The sequence below is a fragment of the Pseudoliparis swirei genome, chromosome 22, assembly GCF_029220125.1.
Source record: "Pseudoliparis swirei isolate HS2019 ecotype Mariana Trench chromosome 22, NWPU_hadal_v1, whole genome shotgun sequence".
Classification (NCBI taxonomy): domain Eukaryota; kingdom Metazoa; phylum Chordata; class Actinopteri; order Perciformes; family Liparidae; genus Pseudoliparis; species Pseudoliparis swirei.
Genome location: NC_079409.1, coordinates 14,582,545 through 14,606,150, shown reverse-complemented (window position 1 = coordinate 14,606,150; position 23,606 = coordinate 14,582,545). Strand labels below are relative to the sequence as shown.

The following is a 23,606-nucleotide window of genomic DNA, read 5'->3' as shown; positions in this document are numbered from 1 at the left end:
CCTCTCTATCTCTCTCTCCCTCATACACTTCACCCTCCCCTGCTGTCTACCTCCTCACATTCACTGTGTGTGCTTGTCAATAATTGATGCTCCTTACTGACTCAAAGGGTAACAGGTCCGGGAGAAAATGTCTCCCCCATTGATTTATTTACACGTCTATCTTTAAGTTCAGTCGGGCGGAGAAACCACCATGCGTGTTTCTGAGAGCAGGAGGATCGATGGCATGAAGCCGCCAGACCGTGTCCATCCTCCGGTTCATGCATCTCCCTCACCTGCGTGACCCTGATTGGGTTAATGCGTCTGGCTGACAGCAGGACAGAGGGAGGAAAGGTAGCTTAAATGAGTGAGAGGCAGGGGGCAGAGAGAGGGAGGAGAGACAGAATGAGAGAGTGGATTAATTCAACCTTTGCCAGACCTGATTGACTCGGTCTCAAACTGGCATGTACAAACATTCCCAGTGAAACCAACGCCATGGAGAGAGAGAAGAGGAATGACACCTCTTTCCCCAGGAAGAGAAGTTGTACTTTCGGGGGATATGGAGGGTGAGTCGTCTCACATTACGATTGATATGTTTGAGTCAATTGAGTATAGCTACATGTATTGAATGATTAATGACATCATTTATTAGATAGAGCTGTTGTTGTTGTTGTTGTGGTGTATTTTATTCAGTCAATCGTTGCAATAAAATACAATATTATTCTATATAATATACAAAACAGAAAGACTGAAAAGGTATAGGTAGAAGCAAAAAATAATGTTATATTCCTATCCTAAATTATTATAATCAAATAATTAAATTAATAAAAAATAATAAAGAAAATAAAAAATAATATATATATGTATATATATGTATATATATCCACATACATCTTCCATATACATACGTTTCAATCACACTTATAACTCTCAGAAATTGAGTTAATCTTTCTTCTCCAAGTCGTTCTCACTTCCTTCTTTACATTGTGGACAGCTTCACGTGTGGCGATGAGACGAGGTGAGCTTTGGCCATCAAACATCTGCAGTTGTTTCGAGCTCAAGCTTTATTGGATGAAATAAGAGCTGAATGAGAAGTGATGATGCGCTGTTAATTAACCTGTTGCTGCAGACCTGAATCTGCAGAGGACAACATCCTGGACATCCTGGACTCTCCTCCCAGGGACAAGCAGTCTTTCCCCTCTGCCAGCAGCAACCAGAGGGTGATATCATTATCATTTCCCAGCGTGCACCTTCCCCTGTTTTTTTAATTAAATCTAATCTATTTAAATATCCGGCATTTCTGAGAATTTTCCACTCACATCTGAACCATTTGTCATGTTCCTCTTCCTCCTTTCCTTTCTCTCCGCATTGGTGTCTGACACCTGTTGCCTGTTGGCCTCAGGACACGGAGCTGTTTGAAATCATTGAAAAGCTGCAGGTGAGCTGCAGCACGATGGATCTTGTGTAGCTCGGGTGTTCAGAGAACTTTATCATCATCTTATCAATACTCGCCTTGTCCATCAGGGCAGCAGGATCGATGAGCAGCGGTGTGCATTCCCTCTTCCTCTGAAGGTTAGTCTTCAATCTGAGAATTAACCAAACACGTAGTCGACTCAGTTCGCAGGTTTGACCCCATTGGTGCGGGCTGCCTCCGACCTTTCTGTGAACGCCACGACATCTGTTTCCCCAAACAACAGAAACGACAGACCCTCATCATCATCATCATCAGGTGCTCCTTTGTGTCTATTTTAGTCTCAGCTTCTGAGGATAGGTGGAGACCTGCCGCTCATCCTCTCTCCGAAGCTGGGGGGCTACTGGATAGACCCCCCTCTGGAGAGGCTTGCAGATGTGAGTCCCACCTCCTCCCAGCACGGCCTCGACCCACAGAGCTACGACATCATGGAGCGGGACGGGGAGGCCAAAATCTACCACGAGAGCTTCAGCTCACGAGTAAGCAGACTTAAAGTCTCCAGGAATGTGTGATGTTTCCTGAACTTGTGTTTCGTTATCTTTTGTTCCCTTTAGTACCATCACTCCTTCACAGCGGTGGATCCATCGCTGGGGCCTCTGGTTCTTTCCGTGTGCTTGGAGGAAGAGGAGAGCAAGCTGCGGGTGATACTCAGGTTGAGATCTCAAGCTCTTTTAGTCAACTATGAGGCAATGTTTGTATAATCCAAGCTGCATTTCCCAGAGCATCCTTCTTTCCCTTCAGGTTCCCCTCCATTTAAAACTGTGTGTTGCAGACATTTTGATTGAAATGTCTCTGTGTGTAGCAACTGTTCGTTCTAAGCAATTTTGCATCCCCAACGACAATGCAGAGATCCTTTTTCTTGTCTCCCAGAATGAAGGAGTGCTCTCTGCACGCAGTTTTCTCCATCTCTCTTTTCCCCAGCATCCCATCTGCTGTTGAATTAGCAAAGGTACAAACTACTCATTCTAGAAGGAGGAAATATATATATACCCAGTAAGCCGAAGTACATAAATATTATCAGCAAAAATACCTAAACTATTATGAGTAAAAGTTGTCAGAGTTCCTTTCAGGTTTTTTTTTCTTGTATGTTTCATTACTGGACATGTATGTCGTATTTTTATTGTTGGAGCCGGTCGAGTTGGAACTACTTTATACATGTGGTTGTTTGTGACAATTTGTCGTATTTTAAAATGTGATAAGATAATCTACAATGTCACCAATAACTAGAGTAGTCGAATAAATGGATCAAAAATTACACATTGTGAAATTGAGGTATAAAGTAGCATAAAACAGAAAAAATAAGCTCATAAGTACTCCCTCATAAGTGTACTTCAGTGCCGTGCTTGATCAAAGTACTGACCACGTCTCTGACATGACTCCTTTTCTCTCCAGATGCTCTGTGAGAGAGTGACTGTCTCGAAGTTTGAAGTCGTCAGCTACCTCAAGGTAACGTGCCAAAATCGCCAATAACTAAAACATATATGACCGCTGATGTTAAATCCTCTCATGCTATTCTCCCTCTTTCCTTCATCCCTCAGGCCCCAGAACTCATAACTACATTTGATGAACACAGAGTGTCTCCTAATTTCAAGTTTGGCATTTTGTACCAAAAGAACAGGCAGGTAAGACATTGTGCAATAATAGAAATGATTGAAGTATGGCGCCACATCATAACCACGCCCACTCAGACAACATCCATCTCTCTCCAGTTCACTGAGGAAGACATACTTAGTAACACTGAGGAAAGTGAAGAGTTTAAGGAGCTCCTTTCTCTTTTGGGAGAGACGGTTCGACTGCAAGGCTTCAGCGGGTAAAGTGCCTCATGATGACGTCGTTCAGCTTTCACAACGACACCTCCAATGTGTGTCATCATTGGATTTCTTTCTCCTCGCTCTCTCTTCTCAGGTTCAGAGGAGGACTGGATGTGTGTCATGGTCAGACAGGAAGTGAAGCCGTCTTCACTTCCTTTCACGGCAGAGAAATCATGTTCCATGTCGCAACTAAACTGCCCTTCACCGAGGGCGACCCGCAGCAGGTCAGCGCTCGCGTCGCCCCGAGGGTTCACAGCTTCTTCTGGACGTCTGGCACCAGTTGGAAAACAGATGCTGACACACTTTTCTGTTTTTTTCTCCAGTTACAGAGGAAAAGACACATTGGCAATGACATTGTAGCTTTGGTCTACCAGGAGGGCCCAACCCCGTTTTTATCTGATGTCATCAAGTCTCACTTCCTGCACTGTTTCCTGGTGGTCCGGAGGACTCAGGGCCCGGAGGAGACAGGTGGAGCGTACCAGGTACGCGGGAAATAGTTGAATCTATCATCCCTATCAATACAAGTTTAGTGGCATCTTGTTCAACAGATCTAGAATTTAGCTTAAAAAACATATTGTACTTTTTAGGGCCGGACCAATATTGTATTATTTATTTTTATACCAATATTGTTATTTGATGGTTCAAAATAATCCAACATGTCTGCTGATGTTTGTTTGTTTAACGTAAGCTTTGTGGGTCATTTGACAGCAAAATACAAAAACGTTTCGCTGCTCTTTGTTGGATGAACTATGGTGACTCAGTTTTAAGACGACCTCAGCATTTCTGTGCGGCAATCTTTTGTTACTTTAATCAGAAGAAATACACACTTATATTAATATATCTGTTATCAGTCTAATATTAATTTCCCCTCTTCACAGGTGTCCGTCACAGCCAGAGAGGATGTTCCCCCCTTCGGTCCGGTACTTCCAGATCCTCCCATCTTCACAGATGTAAGAGACCATTTCTCTAAATACTTGAAGGAATATATGTCGCAGCCACAGCTACACCTTCACATGTCTGCATAATTGTCTCTGCTGCCCAGCTACAATGCACACTTCACAAATAGACATCAAAAAGTTATTTCAAATATTTATAACTTTTCTGCGGGGTTTGTTTTGTAAATTTTCCCCACAGTGGTTTTACCAACTTATTTTAATTCTTTCGGCTGACACTAGCTTTCTACATTTCTTTTGCACATTGAATTGTGGGAGAATAGTAAATTAATAGAATATTAAGTCGGTATGCTGTCTGCTTTGATTATACTTTATTGTGTCACTTTTCTAGTGTCTTCCCATGATACTCACAACCTGCCGAGTATCAGGATGGAATTGGCGGTCCAGCTCTTGTCTGGTCCGGCCCCCTTATAATTGATCCTTATCTTTATCCAGCATATTTAGGTCCCCAGTACACTTGTTTGTATTACTCCACCTGTCCTTGCCTGAGTCCACAGTACAAATTCATTATTGAGGAGTCTTAGTTTCCTCTGTCCTGTCTTTCAGTCTTCCCTGCTGAGAGAATTCCTTCTGACCAAACTCATCAATGCAGAGATTTCCTGCTATAAGGCTCAACGATTCAGCAGACTGGAGGTAGAGGAAGACTATTTTGATTAATGCTCGTCCTTCGTAAATATCCAAGCTCTGATTTGTGTCCCTCCTCCCTCACAAAGCTGCGTACTCGTTCATTGCTTCTTGAGAGCCTGCAGGCTGAACTCTCCACCCGTTCCCAGTACATGATGGGGGATCCATCACTGTCTGCTCTCCCATCTTCTGAGGGTGCACGGGGGGCATCTGAGGGGACTGGAGGATTCATTGAAAACTTTAAGGCAAATCCCTAAAGTTTCAGAAGTACTCTTCCATATGTGACTTTATTATTTTCACTTTACCATTTCCCCTCTAAATCTCTCTCATTAGAGGGCCATTAGAGTGCGGAGTCACTCATTCGAGACTCTTGGGGTACCGAGGAAGTTGGGTGGCAGTGCATCACCAAAGCCAAAGGTAAAAAGAACAATGAGATTGAAGCGCATGACTGGAAAAATACTTTTGAAAAGTTTAAACTAATGTTCCTTCTTCCTTTACAGACAGATAAAGACGGAGATAGGTAAGGTTTCTGAAAATCTGATCTATTATATGATTTGAACTAGAAATAAATATGATTAATTTTGTGTTTGTTTTTCAGTGACAAATCTCCAGGACATCTATCTGCTGACAGTTTGGGGTCGGCTGAACTCAAAGATCAAGCAAGCCCTCAAGAAGAGACTTAAAAAAGAAATATACATTTTTTGATTTTAAATATATATATATATAAACATTGCTAGTCTGTTACTACTTTATTATCTTGCAGGATGGCTTAAATGTAAATAGAGTGTACAAGTAAATAGTATTTCTAGGCAGATACATATTTTACTTTTTGTGATAGCGGTAATATACTACATTCATGAAAAGCGTAAAATTGTATATCAGTGAATTGTTAAAGATATAAAACTACCAGAAACATATATTTGTGTCTTTTCATTGTCAATAAAACAATTTTACTTAAATGAATGAGGGAAGTAAAGTGAAATGTAAAAGTTGAAACGTATCATCAGCGATATATATATATATTTATTATGATATCATAACAATTATTAGAACGAATGTGTAAATATTGTAACTCGAGTAAGCTGTGAACATAAATATAGTTAAATAGTCTAAATAGATAGTTACATAATAAGAAGCAATACCTCAAAGTTGTACTTCATTCTGGGAATACATCTTGAAATTGTATTGTTATTTAATAATCTACGTTCTTTCTTTACTTTTATTGTTAGTGCAATAAGGTGACTAATTAGACATACAAAAACACAAAATAGTAAATCTAACAATGTAGGTTGTGATTTTTATTTGGAAAACTACTCAAAGGAAAATACCGGCGTGTCAATGCACCACGTGTCCTTCAACGATCACGTGGTGCGAGTGGTGCTCCAGTCCAGTGGGTGGCGGTAACGAGCCAATATGACGCCTCGCCTTCCGCTGTTAAATTCAAAGAAGAAGAAACAAGCGGCCTAGAAGAAGAAGAAGAAGACGAAGGTAAATGATTATCGGTCGCTCCAGAAGAGGGCAGCGCTGAGGTCACGACAGCAGGTCGGTTGAACTCTGACACACTGCTTGCAAAGCTCCGGAGACGACCCGCCTTACGGTGAGCTACACGTAGAGTTACGGACCTCTGCACGCAAGAAGATGACGTCCAAGAAAGTAGTCGAGTTGTTCTACGATGTGGTTTCGCCGTACTCCTGGCTTGGCTTCGAGGTGTGTGTGTGTGTTTTTGATGTCATGCTTCAATAACGCAGACACCCACTTGGTCTTTTGAAATGACCGTGTGTGTTTCTAGGTCATGTGCCGCTACAGACACGTGTGGAACATCGAGCTGAAGCTGCGTCCAGCTTTCCTGGGTGGCGTCATGCAAGGGTCCGGTCAGTAGGCGAGCACCTTGACTCGAGCTCTGTCCTCAAGTACAGTTTGGAGCTACTTTCACTTTACTTGAGTGTCCATTAGCACCACCTTTAACATCTGCATCACTAAACGAAAATACATGCATGCATCAATAATAATAATCCAATAATATTCAGTACTTTTTGGGACATATTTTGATGCTGATACTTCTACTTCTACTTAAGTAACATATTGAATACAGGACCTTTACTCCTATCTGCGGGGACACTGTCAGTACTGTTATTCTTTATACTATGTTTATCTTTCATGACAGGAAACAAGCCCCCTGGTGTGATTCCGAACAAATTCATGTACATGACCAAGGACCTGCACCGCTTGTCAGAGTATTTTGATGTTCCCTTGCAGACTCCAGCTCACCCCTTCGAGGCCATGTTCGAAAAAGGTATCTACACGCAGGATCTGATAGGATCAGTGATATGTATTGATTAAACCAGGGCTGGATCAAGTTGCTGATAATGCAGGTGTTATTCTGGTTTCTTCTCCTAGGCTCCTTGTCTGCGATGCGATTTGTGACGGCAGTACAAGCGAGGGAGAAGGATGGAGACAAGCAGGTGGAGCGGGTGTCTCGGGAGCTGTGGCGAAGGATCTGGATGGAGGACAAAGACATCACAGAGCCGGCGTCATTGTCTGAGGTACCAGCGTCTCCAGCCTGGTTGTGTTTGAGAAGATGAAGAAACTCAGTTTAGAATTTTCACAGCGCTTATCACATTTGTTTACTTGTGCAGGCAGCGATGAAGGCAGGACTGTCTGACAGCGAGGTTAAAGAAGTGCTGGAGCTGTACAAGTCCAAAGAGATCAAAGACAAGCTGAAAAGCTCCACACAGAATGCACTTGATCTGGGGGTCAGTTGTCCTTCAGTTGTCCTTGGAGATTCAGGCCAGAGAGACGAGACATTATTATGTAAAGACCTAATTCTGTCCTATTGTGTCTTCACAGGCATTCGGCTTTCCACTTGTGGTGTGTCATGTGAATGGAAAGCCAGAGGTGTTTTTTGGATCCGATAGATTTGAGCTCATGGCTCACTGCATTGGTGAGATAACTGCCGTACCGCGCGTCATCCACCAAGACAAACGCATACAAAGCCGTAGCTGCCTGAGATTTTTTGCCCAATCTCATTTTGATCTCTGTTGCAGGGGAGAAGTGGCTCGGCCCTCAGCCCAGCCAATCAGCTGCCAAGCTGTGAGATGCAAAGCTGCTCACGGGTTCTCATTGTAATGATGCTTCTTTCTTCTTTTTTCCATAATTCTTCAAATGTCATATTTTCCGTCCCCTATGAAACCAAGCAGGGTTTTTCCAAAAGGCCTTAATGACACATAGTCGTGTAAATTCTGTAATGCCAGTGTAATTATGTGCCTATTAACTAGAACATTGACAGCTTCCAGATAATAAGCTTTTTATCTTTTCTAATGAAATACAAAAATACATTTATGAAAAGGATGCAATTGTGTATTTGTTGCACGATGTCACACATACCTTTTAATAGTTTGTATCGTGCTCGTATCGAGGCTCTGGAGTGGGGCGACGGTCATCAACGTTCATGGTCCCGACAGGATGAACCCTAGTGATGGGGGTCCCCTGCCGGTTGCTTCGGGGCCACCATGAGGTTGATATTTGTAGTTGTGGTGAAACATGTCAGTGACTAGAGGACGGATAGCGTAGACATTCATGTCTCCCTCAGGATGAATAGTACTGAGTGGTAATCCTTTAACTTTTGATCGAGCACCTTCATCGGGTCATGGTGATCCCATCAGCCTCAGCTGTACTATGTTGTTAAATCAAGCCGTTAAACCGCCGTACTGAATATATAAATAACACTTTGATCATATATCTGGCTCAGTAGTTTCCTCACAGCAAGTGTTTTTAAATCCACAAGGAGCTGAACGAAGCCGTTCTGTGCAGGTGAGATGGGGGAGAAAGCTAACTTTCATTCAGGTTTCGATGTAACTCCTTCTGGTTGTTTGTTTATGGCTGTTCATGTGTGCCCTGTGGTCGACAGAGCTGTGGGTGTGACCCTCGTCATGTTTGATGAGAGCAGGGACGCCCTCCACCCTCTTGCTGAAGTAAACTCAGGACGTGGTTATGAATGGTTGGATAAAACCTTCATGATGAAATAAATATTAATCTTCAAATCCAATGTTTCATGTATAACATTTTTCATAGATCTTACATTGTTTAATTTCCTGTGATATGGAGTAGCTCAACTTCTGCCTTGTATCAGATTATACATAAATCGGATCAATAATACATCACTATGGTCTATTTTGTTGAGGTGAGCAGCGGCTGTCTTCTTATTAATCACTATAATAGAATAATGCTAATCTGCTGCTGCAGATTTACACCCCTGATTATATTTATTTCTTCCCTTTCTTTATCTTAGAGTTGCGTGCATTGTATTTACAAAAATAAAAAAACATGAAAACATTCATAATCAACTTTTTTTTTCTTGATTTTCTTAAATTGTGTCCCAAGAGAACTTCTGTAATGTCATAATAATGCAGACCTGGACAGTACTGACTTGTACAAGTTTGAGATAAATGCATTTTAATTTTTCCATTTCATGCTACTTTATACTTTTAGAGGTGAATCTTGTACATGTTTATTTGACACAGTAGTTTATTTTCACATGAGCATTTTGCATTAAAAAAAGACATTACACTCTCATAAAACACAACGCATTATTTTAACATTCAACCTGTGGTTCCAAAATCTTTTTGGTGTGTTACCCTTTGCAACATATCTGTGCATCATTAGGAACAACCTAATGTAATATATTTAATTAAACATTTTTGCAGAACTTTTCTTCTGTTGGTACTTTTGCTTCAATAAAGGATTTGACTTCTTCCACCACTGCAACAATACATTGTCTTAACTGGAAAGACACTATCTTTTTTTTCGATGCAGGATTATTGATCTACATGTAATGCCCGCCTTATGAAAGTAAAGCAATATGTCAGTGTTGACTAAATACTCCAGAGCAGGCAAAGCTGGTCATACAAGTTCCAGTGCTATGAAGGCCAAACATGCTAAACAAAGGGCCTAAAAACCAGTTTCCCCAAACAAAGAGGAGGAAGGCCGGGCCAGAAGAAGCCGTCATGTGGAACAGCTAATGATAGAATGTGGTTGAGCAAACTCTGAAAGGAAAGCAGGGTGAGTCTGTATCTCCATAAACCTGATATCAGTGACAACAAGGAGGAAGAAGGCAGAGATAAATCGAAGAGAAGAGGGAGAAGCTGCAGGTGAGGAGGGTGGAGTTAAGAAAAGACACACAAGGTGTAACATAGGCAAACAGAGCAGTGCATTGATCCCCTGAGCGGAGACACCGCCTGAGGAAAACAACACAATGAAGATCTGAACCCGAACAACGCATTCAGCCCAGAGGATGTATGAACGGCGTCCGGGTGTGTGAAGGAGGGGACATGAGCACGCAATAACCGGATTTAACCTTTTATCTTTGGGAAATAAGACACAACGGAAGGAGCTGAAGTAAGATATTTGTATATCTTTATATCACACCGTTTTTTAACGTCATGTTATTTATGGTTAATCTGAGGTATATGGAATCAGTCTCTCAGCATAATATCAATCTAATAAAAGGCCATGTGTCTCACTCTGGTTTCAGTCTTTATGTGATGATTGGTACATATTCTGTTAGTTTTAAAAGAGTGCAAGCCAGGGCCTTATTTTGGCCCTTTTGGGTGTGTAGTACAGCACAAGCAATTATGGGTTATGCAGATTAACTGGTTCACATGTGAGAGGATTCATGTGGTTGTGTTTCTGTTCGCCTACAATGCAGTTAAAGCTGCTCTAAATCCGGATTAGTCTCATAAAGATTCCTCAATTAGAGCGTAATCTGAAGAGTTGTGCTACAAAAGAAGACAATGTGCTGAGGTGTCAACGTCTTTATTCTGATTACCAGTAACAGGAAGACAGTGATACAACTGTCTCAGTTCCACATGGGATCAGACACCAGGAGTCATGTTACTCTTCACAGATTCAGCCCCACGGACAAACCACGGTCACTCTATGTGTTGTTTACTAGAACAACTACGACCCTCCTGAATATAATGTATGTCTGTGGGAAATGTGTGTGAGAAATGGACAAAAGTGAATACAAAAAATCATTCTTTCACCATATCTCATTAGATATTTCATTTTTTATTGATACATTTGACAGGATGTCTTCCGGATCCCAGCAAGACGTCAGCTGCCAGCCCGAAGATACGCTCTGTGGTGAGTGTTTCCATTAGCAGAGGTGGAATGTGGCCACCAGCAGGTCTGCCCAGTCCAGGCCTCATCCACCAGATCCACAGAACAACATGTCGTGACTTCTGGGTGACGGTGTTTCCTCCGTCCCGTTGCCAGTGGTCCGTGTCTACGAGCAGGAGGTGATTGTTGTGCCCGTGTTCCTGCTGGCCATCTTCCTGGTCACTCTGGTCTTCGTCCTCCTGCTGCGCTACTGTCCAGAGAAAGTCGACCGCCTCCGTCTGCAGGCCTCGAAGCCGGCCTCCAGGAGAGTGCTGCATGGCATCGATGGTAAGCCACTGGGCACCAGTTTGTTTGTTGATTGAGCTTAAATACATGAAATCAGATCACACAATCACAACACCGACATGTAATCAAACAAGCTCATTCCATATGTATATTGTGTATATTATTTTTTTCTCCAAGTGATATAGTTACATTATAATGAATTGAAAGTGATTTTATTTCCTACATATTTTTGTTTATTTGGCTAACTTTGTCAACGGCTAAATTTGACTTTTTAGGTGGTACCTTTGGGGCATACACATTTTAATTGTTATATTTTTTTCTGATCACTTTTCCATATTCTTAGAATCAATGTTTTCAAACACAATGTAAATCAGTGATGGTGTTATTGTGCCTTCATCTGTAAACATCAAACTGCAGAGCAGCATTTCTTATTTTTTATAAAGCAAAGAGATGCTAAAGATCAAAAGTTCTATTAACCTACTTTTCATGTAAATCTTTGCACATGTCGATTGACGATGATTCCCTGTCTCCCTCTTTGTCTCCCCTTAACTCTCCACCCGCAGCTCCACCAGGTATCAATGTCCTGGAGCATGAGAGCATCGCTCTGGGCACGTCCAGTACCTACTCCACCTTCAACCCCCCGAGCATGTACCCTCCCAGAGCCTCCTCCAGGAGCGTGGACACACTCTCTGTCCCACTAAACGTCCCGCCCAGTCTCCTGCCCAGTCTCCTGCCCAGTCTCCCGCCCAGTCTCCCGCCGCAGCCCTTGAAGCCCAATTTCACTGCCATCCTCCAGCCCAGGGAGTTGCCCCGTCAGAGGCTGCCTGAGTCCTTCAAACTGGTCACCCCTCTGCCTGTCCCCTTCTCCCTGCGCTCCGACACCGCCGTGTCCCTCTACAGGGCCCGGATGGAAAACAGGAATGTGGTGCTGCGAGTCCTAAAAGGTGAGATGGTTAAATATTCATTTAACGGACGCTCCTAATCGTCTCATTCGATTTCCAGGACATGGTTCCTGTAACTGAAGGTTCCTCTCTTCCTCTCTTCCTCTCGCCCTTTACAGACACTGCTGATGCCTCAGAAAGACACAGCTTCCTAGAATTTGCGTCCTTTCTGGCCCAGCTGGGGCCTCATCCCTTCCTGCCAGAGCTCCTCGGGGTGGTCTCACTCCGAGCTCCTCTGGTTACAGTGGTGGAAGAGCTGGAGAACAGAGACTTGCTCAGCTTCCTGTGGCGATGCCGAGAGGTATGATGTTCCTGCTGCCACGTGTGTTCCCTCACTTCAATCAAACCATACACGGTATGCATTTAATGCGAAAACAATAAGAAACACACATTTAAACTTTGTTTTCTCATTTCAGGAGCATGTGGATCCTCCATGTGAGATGACCGAGAGACGAATCTTCACCATGGCCAAGCAGGTGGCCTCAGCACTGGTCAGTTTGCTAACACACATATTTTCACTGATGGGAATGTCATCGTTTTTTATTTTAGCATTTTCCACAAAACTACAAATTTGAACCGCCACATGGAGAATCAGGAGATCACTCATGATTCATCCTGTGGGAACCATGCATCCAAACAGTGGTAATCCACCCAATATGATTGATGAAGTGGTGGATGAACCCACCGACAGACCAAGAGACAACATGGCCATCTCAAGAGCCTCTAGCATGGCTAAACATATAAATCCTACTCAGTCGGTCTTACATGTTGAAGTGTCCTTGAGCAAGACACTGAACCCCCAGTTGCTCCCCGGCTGCTTCACTGCAGCCTCCTGCTCCTCAATAACTCAGGATGGGTCCAAATGCAAAGAACAATTTCCCCACAGGGATCAATAAGTGTACCTTTTCTTTTCTATTTTCAAAAGGCTACCTAAAATTAACCTCTTTTAATCCACTAACTTTTATAATATCTCTCCATGTTTTAAATCACTGGATTCGTCCCAAATACTATTTAAACAGATGCTCTAAAAAAGCTTCTGAGGTTTCAGGTAGTACATGTTTACTGAATGTCAACAGTGAGGACTGAACTGAAATAAGCGGCGCAGGTGTGTGTGTGTGTGTGTGTGTTTAATCCTGAGATGCTCAATGTCTTATTGCGTCATCAGGAGTTCCTTCACAACAAAGACCTCATCCACGGGAACATTCGTGCCTGCAGCGTACTGGTCACCAAGGAGTCCACCGCCAAGCTGTGGGGCCTCCATGGGGTCTACACCAGGAAGAACCAGGAGGCCACAAAGATGGAGGATCCGGGTATGAAGAAATGGCAGGCACCAGAGCTGCTGGTCAAGAAACCCGCCAGTCAGAGCAGCGACATGTGAGTTCATTAGTATAATGCAGAGTTTATTATCAAGAGCGTTATTGAATAGAAGATTGTGACATCATGTGTCCCGTGTGCTCCTCTCTAGTTGGTCATTGGGCATCTTACTCTATGAAATGGCAACAATGGGTAAGTTGGATTTGAACTCTTGGGTCATAAATGATGGATAAGACGAAAACAATTTCTCTTAAATAGCGTAGCTCTTTTTTTTTAGCAATTGCAAACCCATAAACAGGACAATCTTATTTAAATATAATATTTTAATAATATTTCTGGAATGCGTAATGTTTTTTTGTGTGCCAAAAAACACACCAATGAACAGTGCTCCTCTGACAATGTAAAAGTACTTATAGTTTGATGCCATCCCGGCCCTCCTACCCACAACAGGTGAAGCTCCGTTTGCAGAAATCTCCGTAAATGAGCTGCTGCAGTTTCATCAACGAGGGAAAAGTCTGAGGAAACCTTCAAACTGTTCCAACGCGCTGTGAGTAGCCACAGCATGAACCTACAACACCACCTGGAGTCCTGCGGTTCGCTCTCTGACTCATGTGCTGTGACTCTCTCAGGTACTCTGTCATCAAGGGTTGCTGCCAGTGGAAAGATCAAGATCGACCCTCTCTGGAGGAGGTGAGCCGCAAGGTCAACTCAGCAGAGAAGAACGCCTCCGACAAAGTCCTCAAGGTGTCGGGGACCGTCAACATCGAGAAGTACCTGCAGGAGGCCGGATACGGGGATAGCAACAGCTACACGGTTTTCTGATCAGATTTCTGCCCGTCAGCTAAATAAATAATGAATAATTGCACTTTTCTCCCCAACGGTAGCACCGTAGTGCTCAAGCGATCTCTGTCAGGTGCAATACAAGTGTTCCAAACTGTGTGTGTGAGAGAGCTTTGGGCACTAAACTCGTTCATTTTCATATATTCTCCTTCTTCAGGTTCAGAAACAAGGACAACTGAATGTGAAATAAGTTATCTTCTGGGAACCATTCATTCTTATTTAAGTAAGACCTCATAAATATGTGTAAATACCAAAATCATTACGGTTGGTGAAGGAAACACAACCAGTCATTTTGTTCTTTTAGAAATGTAAACGTGAAAGTCCAGTCGCTGCATCCTGAGTCGATACTGTCAACGTACGACTGTTTAGAGATCTCGTAGGAGCACATGTAAATTAACACATGCATATATGGTATTACCACATTTTGTGTGGTTCTATATTTGGAAGTTGTGGAAATGAAGGGCACATAAAAGTATTTATGTTATTTTTACACTCACTGTCTTTTCTATGAGCTCAGATCATTTGAACACCTGCAAGCAAAAGAATGAGCTCAAACTGTTAATACAAATTTAAATGTGAATAAAAATGTTCAAAAACAATCTTTTTCTTCGTAGCATCCAAGTAGAAGTCCAGTAACAGGTATAGTTTATTGGTAGTACTGCATACATTACACAGAGCACTTCCACTCGGCCCTTGAGAGAGCGAACCACGAGGAATACCTATTTTCAGGTAGTTAAGTTGATTAAAGCAACTAAAACTATGTCATATCCATGAAAAAATAATTTTGATTGTAGTACAAAATGGAAAAGATACAAAACTAAACTTTTGAGAACTAGTAAAATCAACTAAATAAATGTCCAGGCGCTTTTAGTGTCTTTTGCTTGATGTGAGCCTAGATGGAACATCTACGGTAAAAAAACAACTTCTAAAAAAGATTGAATATATAAATGACGTGGACATCACTCCATATGTCAGTAAAGTTAAAGCACCGTTTGAAATGCAGCAAGAAGGCAACGTTTCCTTTTTACCCAACAGGTGAACGGTCCTAGTTACAAGAACGAGTTCACAGCGGCGGAAAGAAAGCCGAACATCACTTGACATGTCCACGCTCACCACTCACGCTAAACACGATACACAGAACATGTGTTTGTACATTCACTGTCCAGAAAGAAAACATGTCTCCACATGGCTGATGGTGCACAATTGTTTTGTTAAAAAAAAACATCCTCACTGTCCTCATGGAAGTCTTTTTAACTTGGGACTAAAAGAGGAGCAGGTCCACGTGTTGATGGCAGCGAGGAGGCGTCAATGAGAAAGTGATCCTGGTGCTCCCGGAGGAACTCGCCGAGTCACTCACGCAGGCTGTTGATGGAGGCGCAGATCTTGAGAGCGGGACCCAGCTTGATGTTCATCGTGGAGATGAGATGGTCCTCTCGCAGGAGCATCAGAGCCTGTCCGTCGATTTCCTGTGACAGAAACTGGGCAGCCAACTCTTCACAGCCTGGGCGCCAGCCGACAGAAAGACAGATTTAGGACAAGAATAAAGCAGGAGGCGTAGCTGTGGCGTAGAGTCGGCCAATCACTGAACACCAACCTTGAAGCGAAGAGATGAACCTGCAGACTTCCTCCACGCTCCACTGGCCAGGCGTCGCTGAGAGGAAGCTAGCACCCTCTAGTGGGAGGCTCCCGGGAGCGACGCTGTCAGACGGAGCAGCGTCGAGCTCAGCTCTGGAGCAGGAGTGGGAGGAGCTTGGGGACAGTGAGGGAGAATCGTCCTCTTCGTCCCCGTCGCTGGATACATCCTCCGAGCGACTGGACTCCGAGTGACACTACATCCACAAGAATGGAGACACAAAAGCGTGAGGCTGCCATTTTGAGAAATACTGTCTTACTATCAACAAATTCCACGATATTCCCTGTTAGTCCGACTACTACTTCCTAATGCCAATTAGCTATAGTAGAAGGTCTTATCTTTAAACCGCCGTGCACTGTAATCCTAGACATAACTGAGCAACAGCACTCTCATCCTTTGAGAGGTCTCACCGTCACAGGCCTGCTTGAGACATTATGACAAGTGATATTAGAACTACTCCTGCGAGACGGGCCTCTTCGCGGAGCAGTGCTCTCATTGGTTGCTGGAGGTGGAGCCAGCCCTGCACCACTCCTCCCTCTGCTGGTCTTGAAGTGTTGACTGCAGCTCACGTTATACCTGCGGGTCCAAGAGAACAGTCAAAACTCAGAGGACATTCAGAGAACTTCTCACTTGGTTGAGTCCAGTAGCATCCCCGATAGTCATGAGGCTAGTTCCTTATTACATATGGTTACATATCCTCGATGTAAAGCACAGTAGAGTTTTTAGACGTGCCTACGACATCACGAAACAAACCAAAATATAAAAAGATGCACATATGGGAGGCAAAAGTAAAGCATACCTTTTTGCACAGGTATTTGAGCAAAACCTCTTTGATCCTCTGAACTGGCTGGCTGGAGCGAGGCTTCCACAATACTCACATTTTAACACTGAAGAAGAAAAGGCAGGGATCAAACTATGTTGCATAGAAATTACTAATGCACACCGATTCATACGTGATCTTTAAGGAATAAGAGATATTCAACCACTTACACGGAGGCCCGTTCTCTGAGCGGCCAACCAGGGCAAAATCTCTGTCTTTGAGGAGTCCAGCAACCTGCCACATCAAACACAAGACAGTGAGGAACGGATTCACGTGGAAAAGTGCAAATAGTTTAAATAACAGATTTGATTGAAATCCATGTAGTGCTGCACACTGACGGGGAAAGGCTCAGCTCCCTCCTGGATGACAAAGCCCTCGATGAGGTGGGTGAGCACTTGAGGTTTGACCACTGCCTGGGGAACAGGTGCTCTGTCTTTGTCCCCGTGCCCAACTCTCGACAAGGGAAGAGGCAACGACAGTGTGGGAGGAGATGAGAATGCAGCTGCAACAGGAGGAGCTAGTTAGCATCCAAAGAAACAGGGGAAGTAATAGATAGATAGATAGATAGATATATACTTTTATTAATCCCAAAGGGGAAATTAGTTCTCTGCATTTAACCCATCCTTAGTTATTAAGGAGCAGTGGGCTGCAGTGATGCGCCCGGGAAGCAACTGGCGGTTCAGTGCCTTGCTCAAGGACACTTCCGACTTGCAACTAATGGGGAGAGCGGGGATCGAACCTACAACCTTGGGGTTGCAGGACGACCCCCTTACCCCACTGAGCTACAGCCGCCCCCATAATAAGCTTTCAAGCAGAACTATTGCTGCTACTAATCCCTGCTGGGTTTGAGAGACGACACATTGACGTACCCGAGGTCTTTGTCGGGGCCGGGGATAAGGCAGGTGCAGAATCTTTCATGGGTGTAGGTTCTGAAGAATCTGTCGCCATCTCATTTGGAGCATCGCAGTCAGATTTTCTTTTCAGAGAGCCAATGGCGGCCTTAATCTAATGATATATGGGATTAAACTGTTACAATGTAGTTCTCAATACATATCAGTGTCGTGTAGTACGTCCTGTCATCGATCGACCTTACCATCGCACTGTTGTTGGAGACCGTGTTAACATTCCCCCCAGCGGTCCCTTCGTGGGCCGTGCCGCTCCGTGCCAAAGCCACAGCCTGAGGGTTTCCTGTTAAGCCCTGCCGGGCTCCCACGAGCTGCACAGGGATATGGGGACTGTTGTGCTGGATGTTGCTCGGTGGCGCCGGGAGAATGTGAGGTGGGTGTCGAGGAGGCAGCTGCACAGGTAAGCGGTGTCCCTGAGCTGTCTTGGGCTGGATCGGCACAGGTCCTTTTTCTGTAGTGGCGCTGGCCTGTTGTAGAGGCTGCACCACCAGAGTCTGTGTGTTCACGTTGGCTTTTGGGGTCACGGAGCCAATGGAGTAGCCCTGGGTGGTGGTGGTTGTGACATTCGAGGTGGGGACCAGGATCACAGGGGCAGCAGAGGAAGACAGGAGGAGTTGGGAGAGAGGGAGTGCTTGAGAGGAGGTGGAGGAAGGTGCTACTGTAACAGCAGGAGTACCAGTCTTTAAAGTCATGGTGTTGGCAGAGGACTGCTGAGTAAAGTTGGGTTTGGCCATCTGCTGCTGCTGTTGTGGTTGCACTTGCTGAGCTGTCTGGGCGAAAGTCTGCAGCTGGTGACCAAGAGGAAAGCCGGCGACATCTTTCCTCTCCGGAATCTCAGACTTGACCGCAACGGCTCTGGGGGTACAATGGAGGGCCAGATTCTGCACCTATAAGACATAGAAAAGAGGAGGTTGCGAGAAATGAATTTGCGAAAAGAAGCACAAATATATATTTAAAACTGCATGACTTCAAAAAGATCACACTTCACATTACAATGCAACGTTAATGTCACTCAAACCTGATCATTGTCAGACTGAGCACCGGCAGGAGGGACTTCATGTGGCTGCTGTTGTTGCTGCTGCGGCTGTGTCTGGGCAACTGCTACAGTAGCTGTTGTTGTACCGCCAGGCATGAAGATGAGCTGAGAGGCTAGGGGAGCCCGAAGAGAGCGGTTGACCTATGTGAGGAGAAAGAAAAGACAGATGGCCAACCTCGTAAATAACTCTTATTTCACTTTATGACTCCTTAACTACATGTGACGATGTGGAAAAAGTGCTCAGTGCTTACTGCTCAGGCTAACAGTGTTTACTTTAGTTCTTGAGAAAACGTTATAGAATCCATGACTTGTTATGAGTAACAGAAAATGCCAACAAAAAAATAAATCTCTTCAACACCAATGAGCGGAATTAAAGGTCAATCATAAGAATCTGTGACTCAGACAAGCCCAAAGTGCACTAGTTTAGTGAATATTACACAAACATCAGACTTTTTAACTCACCCTGAGGTACATCTGCCCCTGTCCTGCAGAGTTTCCTCCGAGCAGCACTGACTGGTTGAGAGCTGTTGTTGTGGCCGGACCGTGGGGACGGGGATTGGTCATGGTGCCTCCTGCAGATGTGGTGCTTAGGTTGACCTGGGAGGAAAAGAAAATTCTGAATTTTCTATCAAACTTACTGTACCAATCCAAAATTCCAACTGTGCAAATCATAATATAAACAACTTACAACAAAACTTACAGTGGTGGTTGCCTGGGACATGCTGTTACTCGGCGTATTGGACTGTCGACTAGCTACCAGCGTAGCAGCCTGAATAAGGAGAGACATGAAGGGGATGGGCTTTAATGCTTTCCATTATATTTGTGTCCTGACTGCCTGGACAGGCCGTCATCATTTCAGTTACCTGTTGCACGGCGGCCAAGTTGTGGAGTTGGGCACTGTTGATCTGCTGCTGCAGCATCAGCTGCTGGAAGTACTGAGCTGCATTTGGCTGTCTTTGCAGTGCTTGGAGAGCCTAAAACACACACAAATACATGTTGTCTCATGCACAAATCTTTATATTTAAATGTGTTTACCAACTCAATAAATTGTTTTATTCCATCTAAGCAGTCGTGTGTGCACACCTGTACAGCCTGTCTCTCATAGAGGGACATGTGGGCGATCTGGGGAGCACGAGAGTTCCCACTTGTCTGAGGATTCCCATTGGTGGGGCCCGTGTTCGGCTCTTCACCTCCATCCATGGTGCTGCTCAAAACACAGAAGCCACTCATCAAAAGCAGTTGTGACCAGCAGTCGTGTTGCACACACAACAAACCAACTGGAAATGTCTAGTCCAGCATGACGACTTGTTGATTGTGCAATGTGCACTCTTTACTGGAGACACACACACAGACACACACACAGCTTAAATAAATGCGCATGTGAAATATTGAACGATCAGTTAGTACATTTTAAAAACTCGGTAAGTGTAAAATGTTTATCAAACACGACTAACAAAAAGACAATTTGCGCACTGATCGTAACATTCATTATTTAAGAGGACCCATAAATCACAGCTCGCGACTCCCCTGCAGTTTTCTATCACTGACTTTACTCGTGAGCCTGTCAGATGTTATTCTTAAAACATGGGCTTCAAGGCATTTACATGAGCAGACCGGTTGTCAACATGATGGATGAATGCGAGAGAAAGAACATGGAGGAAAGCTGTAAAACACCAGAAAGAAGCTCGTCGTCTGTGGCTGAGTCTGAACTAAACTCTGACCAACACAAACTAAAATACATTAACGCTTTAAATCGGGGTTAGAAAAAAAAGGCCGAGTGCAGAAGTTCTGATTGTGATTCGTTAGTTTCGTCCTAAAACTTAACTTCCGAGTAGAAAAGATGCAGCATGAGCTAACGTTAGATATGCTAACTAACTAACGAGGCTAGCTGTTTACTGCGGGCAGATCTACGTGGCGCTCTTCCTCACGAGAAGTCAACGTCCAGTGTCCGTCGGCGTGCTTGTGTGTTTACCGCTCCTTGGTATTCTCTCCTGTTCTCAGTGAAATGCACTCGAGTTTATATTGCGATCCTGGTTTGAACCGCTAACAACGATAAACCCTTTCAGGGTGTTTTGCCTCCAACGAAACCACGCCCCTTTCGAGTCCCTTTCTTCTTCTTCTTCTTCTTCTTCTTCGTCTTCGTCTTCTTCTTTGACGACAAACCCACCTGAGATCACGTTTACCGCCCGACACCGCCCCCTACTGCACCGGCGTGTGCCGATCAAATGCACAAGCCTTAAAGTTTTAACTTTTAGACTTGGCTCGTTATTAGAACAGGTGTAGTGTGTGTAGAACAGGTGTAGCGGGTGGAGAACAGGTGTAATATATATACACACATACTCACATTTGGTCCGTTTCCAGCTCGTCAACTGCAGTGAGCGAGACTTTTGGTGGATCTGTTTGGTTTCCAGCTCTCCTCTGATCTCATTCATCAGGGAGGAACTTTAAACACCTCACGGTGCTCGAGTCAAACTGGTGACGGGATCTGCACCTGGAGATCTCTTGGGACGGTCTTCAAAACGGCCAGAACAACTTCTGGAGGAGCAAACCGGCCGTAAAGTGTTCTAACTGCCGTAAAGTGAGCAATCTGCCGTAAAAATCACGTACGACGAGTGAAATAACTGCCGTAAAGTGATCAAACTGCCATTAAGTGATCAAACTGCCGTAAAGTGATCAAACTGCCGTAAAGTTAAATACATGCCGTAAAGTGAAATAACTGCCGTAAAGTGATGAAGCTGACGTAAAGTAAAATAACTGCCATAAAGTGATCAAACTGACGTAAAGTGAAATAACTGCCGTAAAGTGATCAAACTGACGTAAAGTGATCAAACTGCCGTAAAGTGAAATAACTGCCGTAAAGTGATCAAACTGACGTATTGATCTGTGTTCTGCAGCCTCGTGAGGCTGGTCCTTCCTGAGTGTCGGCTTTGAGGAGTTATGGCGCCTCCATTTCCCCCAAAACATTGATCCTTTGAATCACTTTCAGTGTTCAAGAGAACCCATCATCATATTCTGGGTTATTTAATAATGATGTCACAATCAGAATTTCAAAACATACAAATTATGTATGTAAATTAAACTTAAATATGACAAATGCATTCCAATGATAGAAAATTACTCATGGTATTACTCATAGTATTACTCATGGTATTACTCATCATGGTGTTACTTGTGGTATTTTTGTAGTTTGGCTTAAAGACATGTTACTTACATGTCTCTTAGTTCTGAGTTTGTACTCGTGGTTGAATTCACTTATTGTCAGTCTCTCTGGATAAAAGCGTCTGCTAAATGACGTGTGATGTGATGTAACAGTTTTGTATTGATAGAGCCCATTCCGCTAGATTTATATTAGTGTTTAGTTACATAATGAATTATGTAAAAGGGGGATTGATAATATAAAACTGAATTATTGAAGGGACGATTGTGTTCAAGCTCCTGCAAATTCAGAATAACATCACATAGCAGGTGGAATATGTGTCTGATAATAAATATTATGACTCTCAAAGCTAGGTACTCGCCTCACACAAACGCAACACACACTTGTTATCACGTTGTTACAATGAGAGAGGGGGACGAGGGCCCCCTCCTGTGAGAAAGGGGTGTGGGGGGGTGCAGCAGATCCTTGGTCAGGATGACTTCACATGTGGGGGCATGGAGGCCCGTACGTGGAAAGGGAGGCCGAGTTGTTTTGGGTTTTCAACTAGTGCCGACCGGAGAGGACTCCGCTGTGATTGCTATCGCATCGAACTTGTATTTGACGCGTGATCAGAGAATAAATTCTCCCGTTGGAAAGGAGAGAACGAGAGAAGGTCGTACTTTACCACACCTCCAATTTTGATAGACGCTAACACTACACCTCAGAGGTACATGTACGTTTTACTGTACGACACCTCAGAGGTACATATTGTACCTTCAGATGATTTCACTTCCGAGATTATTTTTTCATGTTCTCCCTCAAAACCCTGACCTCATTCATCAATAAACCTATTGAATATTAGAGTTCAATATGAGATTCTTAAGATGTATAAATGTATTTTATTATTCTCCACAGACGTCCAGCAGTAGTTGGTGATGAAACAAGAGGTTCCCCCTGAACAGCAGTCTGGACCAGGAAGACCCAGAGCCTCCACACATTAAAGAGGAGCAGGAGGACCAGGAGAACCCAGAGCCTCCACACATTAAAGAGGAGCAGGAGGACCAGGAGAACCCAGAGCCTCCACACATTAAAGAGGACCAGGAGAACCCAGAGCCCCCAAATATTAAAGAGGAGCAGGAGGACCCAGAGCCTCCACACATTAAAGAGGAGCAGGAGGACCCAGAGCCTCCAAACATTAAAGAGGAACAGGATGAACTCAGGATCAGTCAGGAGGGAGAGCAGCTTCAAAAGCTGGAGGAGGCTGGAATCAAGTTCTCATTCACCCCTGTAAAGAGTCAATATGATGATGAGGAAGCTCAGCTCTCAAAGTCCATAAAAACTGACAAAAGAGAGGCAGAACATTTGAAAACAGAAGCAGACGGAGAGGAAGTCAGATCCAGATCAAATGCAGATAGTCCTTTACAACCAACTGCTGATGAGACGTCACAATCCTCTGAATGTGAGACTGATAACAGTGACGATTGGAAGGAGACTCAGGAACCTCAGCCACGTTTAAACCCTTTGGAAAACAATGAAGTCCCTGTAGATGACATGGACTGTGGTACTGGAAACGCATCAATTAGCTCTTCTCAATATGCTGGAAGCTTTGGCCAAAAGAGACATCCGAAGAGACACTCTGGAGCCAAAACAGGAGTGACCAGTTGTTCAGTTTGTGGTAAAACATTCAGCCAAGCAGGCAATCTGAAACAACACTCAACTGTTCATACAGGAGAGAAACTATTCA

General features: G+C 43.9%; 4 protein-coding genes across 8 annotated transcripts; 3 read left to right on the top strand and 1 right to left on the bottom strand.

Moving 5' to 3' along the window:
* The first annotated feature begins 471 nt into the window (after window positions 1-471).
* rap1gapl (RAP1 GTPase activating protein-like) lies at window positions 472-5,654 on the top strand. Its single transcript, XM_056445111.1, has 19 exons — window positions 472-542; window positions 938-994; window positions 1,106-1,196; window positions 1,379-1,414; window positions 1,501-1,548; window positions 1,729-1,926; window positions 2,002-2,099; window positions 2,318-2,396; window positions 2,840-2,893; window positions 2,986-3,069; window positions 3,157-3,257; window positions 3,353-3,482; window positions 3,582-3,740; window positions 4,137-4,208; window positions 4,758-4,844; window positions 4,925-5,080; window positions 5,169-5,252; window positions 5,336-5,355; window positions 5,434-5,654. The coding sequence occupies exons 1-19, from the start codon at window positions 472-474 to the stop codon at window positions 5,516-5,518; spliced, it is 1,710 nt and encodes a 569-aa protein (XP_056301086.1). The 3' UTR covers window positions 5,519-5,654.
* Window positions 5,655-6,326: 672 nt separating this feature from the next.
* Window positions 6,327-9,178, top strand: gstk1 (glutathione S-transferase kappa 1). The gene is made up of 7 exons (XM_056445176.1): window positions 6,327-6,542; window positions 6,625-6,706; window positions 7,000-7,128; window positions 7,233-7,378; window positions 7,472-7,588; window positions 7,683-7,776; window positions 7,880-9,178. Exons 1-7 carry the CDS (start codon window positions 6,474-6,476, stop codon window positions 7,927-7,929), a joined length of 687 nt encoding a protein of 228 aa, XP_056301151.1. The 5' UTR covers window positions 6,327-6,473; the 3' UTR covers window positions 7,930-9,178.
* A 902-nt stretch (window positions 9,179-10,080) lies between these two features.
* styk1b (serine/threonine/tyrosine kinase 1b) lies at window positions 10,081-14,429 on the top strand. Of its 2 annotated transcripts, XM_056445115.1 has the most exons (10): window positions 10,081-10,229; window positions 10,921-10,976; window positions 11,109-11,279; window positions 11,801-12,181; window positions 12,298-12,479; window positions 12,595-12,669; window positions 13,344-13,552; window positions 13,644-13,684; window positions 13,943-14,039; window positions 14,122-14,429. In XM_056445115.1, the coding sequence occupies exons 2-10, from the start codon at window positions 10,922-10,924 to the stop codon at window positions 14,312-14,314; spliced, it is 1,404 nt and encodes a 467-aa protein (XP_056301090.1). In that variant the 5' UTR covers window positions 10,081-10,229; window position 10,921; the 3' UTR covers window positions 14,315-14,429. The 2 variants fall into 2 exon arrangements, with proteins under 2 accessions (XP_056301090.1, XP_056301089.1); XM_056445114.1 differs by lacking the exon at window positions 10,081-10,229 and having other exon boundaries at window positions 10,282-10,976.
* Window positions 14,430-14,960: 531 nt separating this feature from the next.
* On the bottom strand, window positions 14,961-21,281 carry phc1 (polyhomeotic homolog 1). 4 transcript variants are annotated; one of them, XM_056445063.1, is made up of 14 exons: window positions 21,071-21,281; window positions 19,810-19,930; window positions 19,590-19,700; window positions 19,427-19,495; window positions 19,189-19,323; window positions 18,709-18,867; window positions 17,879-18,577; window positions 17,655-17,790; window positions 17,124-17,287; window positions 16,956-17,019; window positions 16,765-16,852; window positions 16,376-16,541; window positions 15,927-16,161; window positions 14,961-15,833 (listed from the first exon to the last, which is right to left on the bottom strand). In XM_056445063.1, the coding sequence occupies exons 2-14, from the start codon at window positions 19,924-19,926 to the stop codon at window positions 15,682-15,684; spliced, it is 2,295 nt and encodes a 764-aa protein (XP_056301038.1). In that variant the 5' UTR covers window positions 19,927-19,930; window positions 21,071-21,281; the 3' UTR covers window positions 14,961-15,681. The 4 variants fall into 4 exon arrangements, with proteins under 4 accessions (XP_056301038.1, XP_056301037.1, XP_056301039.1 ...); XM_056445062.1 differs by lacking the exon at window positions 21,071-21,281 and adding an exon at window positions 20,655-20,823; XM_056445064.1 differs by lacking the exon at window positions 21,071-21,281 and adding an exon at window positions 20,699-20,823.
* Between the last annotated feature and the right edge of the window lie 2,325 nt (window positions 21,282-23,606).

Excerpts from the sequence above, each read along its gene's own strand:
- rap1gapl (XM_056445111.1), top strand. The coding sequence starts at position 472 with ATGGAGAGAGAGAAGAGGAATGACACCTCTTTCCCCAGGAAGAGAAGT. Across the intron at positions 995-1,105 it reads ACGTGTGGCGATGAGACGAG|ACCTGAATCTGCAGAGGACA; the intron begins GTGAGCTTTGGC and ends CTGTTGCTGCAG. Across the intron at positions 4,209-4,757 it reads ATCCTCCCATCTTCACAGAT|TCTTCCCTGCTGAGAGAATT; the intron begins GTAAGAGACCAT and ends CCTGTCTTTCAG.
- gstk1 (XM_056445176.1), top strand. The coding sequence starts at position 6,474 with ATGACGTCCAAGAAAGTAGTCGAGTTGTTCTACGATGTGGTTTCGCCG. Across the intron at positions 6,707-6,999 it reads TGGCGTCATGCAAGGGTCCG|GAAACAAGCCCCCTGGTGTG; the intron begins GTCAGTAGGCGA and ends CTTTCATGACAG. Across the intron at positions 7,777-7,879 it reads GCTCATGGCTCACTGCATTG|GGGAGAAGTGGCTCGGCCCT; the intron begins GTGAGATAACTG and ends TCTCTGTTGCAG.
- styk1b (XM_056445114.1), top strand. The coding sequence starts at position 10,841 with ATGGACAAAAGTGAATACAAAAAATCATTCTTTCACCATATCTCATTA. Across the intron at positions 10,977-11,108 it reads GCCCGAAGATACGCTCTGTG|TGGTCCGTGTCTACGAGCAG; the intron begins GTGAGTGTTTCC and ends TCCCGTTGCCAG. Across the intron at positions 12,480-12,594 it reads TCCTGTGGCGATGCCGAGAG|GAGCATGTGGATCCTCCATG; the intron begins GTATGATGTTCC and ends TTCTCATTTCAG.
- phc1 (XM_056445061.1), bottom strand. The coding sequence starts at position 19,956 with ATGAGTGGCTTCTGTGTTTTGAGCAGCACCATGGATGGAGGTGAAGAG. Across the intron at positions 18,578-18,708 it reads CTCAGTCTGACAATGATCAG|GTGCAGAATCTGGCCCTCCA; the intron begins GTTTGAGTGACA and ends TATGTCTTATAG. Across the intron at positions 17,288-17,654 it reads GGCCCCGACAAAGACCTCGG|CTGCATTCTCATCTCCTCCC; the intron begins GTACGTCAATGT and ends CTCCTGTTGCAG.